General features: G+C 37.0%; 1 protein-coding gene across 1 annotated transcript in view; it reads right to left on the reverse strand.

Annotated features, from left to right (window-relative positions):
- Positions 1–402: 402 nt before the first annotated feature.
- TMPRSS5 (transmembrane serine protease 5) overlaps positions 403–7,334 on the reverse strand; it is a 54,311-nt gene continuing 47,379 nt past the window's right edge. Inside the window, exon 6 of the mRNA XM_053690061.1 lies at positions 403–594. Coding sequence (XP_053546036.1) covers positions 403–594 — 192 coding nt within the window. The remainder of the gene's footprint in view (positions 595–7,334) is intronic.

Raw genomic sequence — 7,334 nt, forward strand, 5'->3', positions numbered from 1 at the left:
TGAGTGCTTGTTACCTGGCTGCATGTCGCTCTGGTGAGTGCTTGTTACCTGGCTGCATGTCGCTCTGGTGAGTGCTTGTTACCTGGCTGCATGTCGCTCTGGTGAGTGCTTGTTACCTGGCTGCATGTCGCTCTGGTGAGTGCTTGTTACCTGGCTGCATGTCGCTCTGGTGAGTGCTTGTTAGGTGATGCTATGTTTTAATGGTTTTCTTGTTTGAACACTGTTTTTGTTTGCACTTTAAGATATGGGCATAGCCATGACAGGATATGCCTTTGTATAGAGAATATATGTACATAATAAAGAGAATATATATACATTATAAAGAGAATATATATACATTATAAAGAGTGCTGAATTCCCTTCCATTCTATACCAGGACTAATATATTCTAGCTATCTATCTCTAGTCTGTTTTACATAAATTAATTCTTACTGAGTTTACCTCAATAATGTGATGGATCCAATCTAAGAATGCCACTATTTTCGTGTACACACCAGGACGATTGGGCTCTGCGCATCCCATGCCCCAACTCACCACACCAACCAAACGCCAGGTATAGTCTGTGTGACATACCAAAGGACCACCACTGTCACCCTGCAACAATAAGGGCTACATTGTTAAACAAAATAAAGAGGAAGCAATAATGTAGCGCTTTTCTTGTGGCGCACTTTTCTCTCCTGTTTTGTTTGCAAATGACACTTGGCTTTTGTTGTCCAAGATCAACTAGATGTGAATCCCTTTTCCACTGTGTCTTAGGGGGATATATGTTTGTTTAGAAGGAAACCTCCTTGTGTTTTGGGGCTGAACTTTATGTTTTTAAGTAATAAATAGTAGGAATGTTCTCCTTTGTGACAGACACAAGTATAGGCTACATTTTGGGTGAGCGCTGTGTCCTCCAGGTGAGTTGCCAAAGCTCTGTATGTTCCCTCTTCCTTATTTTACATCAGTAATTATCCAGCCTAAGGACACTATAGTACCTGCTATGCATTTATCTACCTTTGCATTTCCCTATCCCATTCTCTCATCCACCACTAACCATATGCAACACACAGACTGTTCCTCTGCTTAACACCAGGCTGCTTTTGTCGTCTGGATCCAGCTAATATATTTCTCTCTGTGTATAGTACATGGTTTAAACAAAACGACTTACAAGGAAAGATTCCATTGCCTTAAAATGTATAGCTTATAGGACAAGGAAATGAGAGGATATGGTAGAAAACCTCAGCTATATTAAGGTATTTAATAAAACTGAGGCCAAGAGCATTTGTCACAAGACGAGCAACACCAGATCAGGTTGAAAGGCAGTAGGTGGAATAATAATTTGTTCCATCACAGCTGATTGTTGTAAGGAACAAACTTCCAGTAGAAGGTGATAAAGACAAACACTGTTGGTGAATACCAGTTTGTGCAACAGATATGCGTACAGCTATCATGATATTTAATCTTATACTGCAAAAATATGGGCAGACTTGATGAGCATTATAGTTCTTATCTGAAGTCACAAATTAATATTTATGTATGAAAATATCTTGCAGAGGCGTAACTAGAAACCACAGCGCCCAGGTGCAAGAATCTAAGAAGCCCCCCCCCCCCCCCCCCCCAAAAATGAATTTAATGCATATCTTTTTTTTTTTAACATTTAACACAGAAAACAAAATTGTGAATCAGATTACGTCTGCAAAAGGGGGGACCCTGTGCCCAAAGTCTGTGAGATGGTCTGACCCCAGTACTGTATCTAGTGACACTGTTTAACCCACCAGTACTGTATATAGTGAGTTAGTTACGCAGTCTGTAATCTGCCGGTGAGATGTCTGGCCCAACCCTACCCGCCCCAGTACTATATATCGTGCTAACAGTAGTCTGTGACATGGTCCAGCCCCCCGTACTGTATATAGTGGTACTGTACAGTGACACTGTTTACCCCCTGCCCCCCCCCATGCTGTAGTAAAAAGGTCTGTAATCTGCTGGTTCCACAAACATACACACACATGCATAAATACACACAGTCACATACATACATACACATGCATAAATACACACAGTCACATACATACACACACACATACATGCATAAATACACACAGTCACATACATACATACACACACACATGCATAAATACACACAGTCACATAGATGCACACACACACATATGCATAAATACACACAGTCACATACATACACACACACACACATGCATAAATACACACAGTCACATACATACACACATGCATAAATACGCACAGTCACATACATACACACACACACATACATGCATAAATACACACAGTCACATACATACATACACACACACACACACACACACACACACATGCATAAATACACACAGTCACATACATACACACATGCATAAATACGCACAGTCACATACATACACACACACATACATGCATAAATACACACAGTCACATACATACATACACACACACACACACACACACACACACATGCATAAATACACACAGTCACATACATACACACATGCATAAATACGCACAGTCACATACATACACACACACATACATGCATAAATACACACAGTCACATACATACATACACACACACACACACACACACACATGCATAAATACACACAGTCACATACATACACACATGCATAAATACGCACAGTCACATACATACACACACACATACATGCATAAATACACACAGTCACATACATACATACACACACACACACACACACACACACACATGCATAAATACACACAGTCACATACATACACACATGCATAAATACACACAGTCACATACATACATACACACATGCATAAATACACACAGTCACATACATACATACACATGCATAAATACACACAGTCACATACATACACACACACATACATGCATAAATACACACAGTCACATACATACATACACACACACATGCATAAATACACACAGTCACATAGATGCACACACACACATATGCATAAATACACACAGTCACATACATACACACACACACACATGCATAAATACACACAGTCACATACATACACACATGCATAAATACGCACAGTCACATACATACACACACACACATACATGCATAAATACACACAGTCACATACATACATACACACACACACACACACACACACACACATGCATAAATACACACAGTCACATACATACACACATGCATAAATACGCACAGTCACATACATACACACACACATACATGCATAAATACACACAGTCACATACATACATACACACACACACACACACACACACACACATGCATAAATACACACAGTCACATACATACACACATGCATAAATACACACAGTCACATACATACACACACACATACATGCATAAATACACACAGTCACATACATACATACACACACACACACACACACACACACACATGCATAAATACACACAGTCACATACATACACACATGCATAAATACGCACAGTCACATACATACATACACACACACATACATGCATAAATACACACAGTCACATACATACATACACACACACACACACATACATGCATAAATACACACAGTCACATAGATGCACACACACATGCATAAATACACACAGTCACATACATACACACACACACACATACATGCATAAATACACACAGTCACATACATACATACACACACACACACATACATGCATAAATACACACAGTCACATACATACATACACACACACACACACACATGCATAAATACACACAGTCACATACATACATACATACACACACACACACACATGCATAAATACACACAGTCACATACATACACACACATGCATAAATACACACAGTCGCATACATACACATCAAAGGGATGAAGCCTCCTAAACCCATTCAAATTGCTAATTTGACAGGATTTTATACATGTGGGCATTGTAAAGCATGCAATTACACTAAGAAGACACATAAGACATTTACTTCCTCTGTAACAGGCAAATCATATACGATAAAAGATTTCATTAGTTGTAAAACAAAAAATACAATCTATTTACTTCAGTGCAACTGTCAGATCCAGTATTTAGGTCAAACTTCAAGATTTGTAAAGACACGCATACTAGAACACCTCAATAAAATTGAAAAAGAGAAAGAGGATCACGGTGTTCCCTTACACTACAACAATTGCCCACTATATGACAAAAAACATCTATCATGGATTGGCATAGAAAAAGTTTCATTACATTGGAGAGGGGGGGAGATCGAAAAAGAACTCAATAAAAGAGAACTATGGTGGATACACACATTAAAAACATATGGACACTATGGTTTAAATAAAGATATTAGAGTGGCAGCATTCATTTAATTCATTATGGAGAAATTATATATCGGCATGTTCAATTTTATTTGTTTCATTTGATTTAAATTTATTTTAATTGATTTATATAAAAGTATTAATTTCATATTTAAACATTATTTTATATATAGTATATTTTATGTAACCATGGATATAGAATTTTGTTTCATGTTAAAATAGAATTGTTTCAAAATATCAAAATGTTCAAAATCTATATTTAAGTCCTTGTTACATTAGTATGAAGGAGACTAAAACCTTATTGGTTAGAATTCTCCAATATTATAGTTAGAATCAATGACAATTTATGTTAAAATAGCAGATATTGAATTCTAAGGTATTTTGTTAAACAAGTGATTTTATTGCAATCGTTTCTGTGTTTGAAATGTACACGATCCAAAGTGACCTGCACTTTTTATTACATACCCCTTAGAGAAAATTCAAAGTATCGGCTACCATGGGAATATAGTGAAAACATCGCTCACAAAGAGATTGGCCAATCTGAGACATGTGGTACAGAACTGATCGGACAAAACCGGAACCAGCTTTTCACATATAAAGTATCTGGAACAACGCTCTCCACCTGATTGGTCGGATGGGAACACATGATCACGCATCGTCTGGCGGACCTTAAAGGGAACTATACAGAATCGGGACTCGAAAGGGAACTTCATCATTACTTCATTTTGATTGGTTAAATAACTTTTTTATTTATACCGATCCGATTTGGCTAATTGAGATTTTGAGCGAAATAGCTTAAGCATATACAAAAAAATGCACCACTCTCAAAACGCAATCGGATGGGGATAAAAACAAAAATTAAAATGTTTTATTTGTGAGTCCTATTCCGATGTTTATCACCGGAACAGGAACAATGATTACCTGTATAAATACACCTGTAATACTCCAAAGGCAGCACTTCCAATTGTTTTTTACTGCTCTTGAAAAAGATGATTCAATCGTTGAAACGCGTAGAGCCAAGATAAAAAAGAGCTTTTTAACCATGTTTTAATAAATATTTGTTTGCTACAACAAGTATTTTGCTGCCTTTCTTGGAAGTAATTTAAAGCTACCTACCACTTTTTGAGGAGCCGGATTCTGAATTTATCGGAGTGAGTATATTGCACATTTTATCTCGCAAAAGATACAATTACCTGCAGTGCAATTTCCATTATCTACAGATACTAAAGCACAGTGTGGGAAAACTGGGACAGAGATCCTTTTGAAGAAGCCGAACTCTGAAATTTTTCGGAGTGAGTATACTGCACATTATTTTGTTGTCAACTCCTGCGAATCACAAGTTAAGTTTCTTTCTTCAGTGTGCACGTCAATATATACGAGATTCAAGACCAGCGCCTCTATACATTTGATCTATACACACATGCATAAATACACACAGTCACATACATACACACACACATGCATAAATACACACAGTCACATACATACATACACACATGCATAAATACACACAGTCACATACATACATACACACATGCATAAATACACACAGTCACATACATACATACACACATGCATAAATACACACAGTCACATACATACATACACAAATGCATAAATACACACAGTCGCATACATACATACACACATGCATAAATACACACAGTCACATACATACATACACACATGCATAAATACACACAGTCACATACATACATACACACATGCATAAATACACACAGTCACATACATACATACACACATGCATAAATACACACAGTCGCATACATACATACAGACATGCATAAATACACACAGTCACATACATACATACACACATGCATAAATACACACAGTCACATACATACATACACACATGCATAAATACACACAGTCGCATACATACACACATGCATAAATACACACAGTCACATACATACACACACATGCATAAATACACACTGTCACATACATACACACACACATGCATAAATACACACAGTCACATACATACACACACACACATGCATAAATACACATAGTCACATACACACACACATGCATAAATACACACAGTCACATACATACATACACACACACATGCATAAATACACACAGTCACATACATACATACATACACACACAGTCACATACATACATACATACATACACACACACATGCATAAATACACACAGTCACATACATACATACACACACATGCATAAATACACACAGTCACATACATACACACACACATGCATAAATACACACAGTCACATACATACACACACATGCATAAATAAACACAGTCACATACATACACACATGCATAAATACACACAGTCACATACATACACACACATGCATAAATAAACACAGTCACATACATACACACATGCATAAATACACACAGTCACATACATACACACACACATGCAAAAAATACACACAGTCACATACATACACACACACACACATAAATACACACACATGCATAAATACACACAGTCACATACATACATACACACACACATGCATAAATACACACAGTCACATACATACACACATGCATAAATACACACAGTCACATACATACACACACATGCATAAATACACATAGTCACATACATACACACATGCATAAATACACACAGTCACATACATACACACATGCATAAATACACACAGTCACATACATACACACATGCATAAATACACACAGTCACATACATACACACACACACACACATACATGCATAAATACACACAGTCACATACATACATACACACACACACATGCATAAATACACACAGTCACATACATACACACACACACACACACATGCATAAATACACACAGTCACATACATACACACACATGCATAAATACACACAGTCGCATACATACACACATGCATAAATACACACAGTCACATACATACATACACACATGCATAAATACACACAGTCACATACATACACACATGCATAAATACACACAGTCACATACATACACACACACATGCATAAATA

Source organism: Bombina bombina, chromosome 8 (assembly GCF_027579735.1).
Source record: "Bombina bombina isolate aBomBom1 chromosome 8, aBomBom1.pri, whole genome shotgun sequence".
In the NCBI taxonomy this organism is placed as follows: domain Eukaryota; kingdom Metazoa; phylum Chordata; class Amphibia; order Anura; family Bombinatoridae; genus Bombina; species Bombina bombina.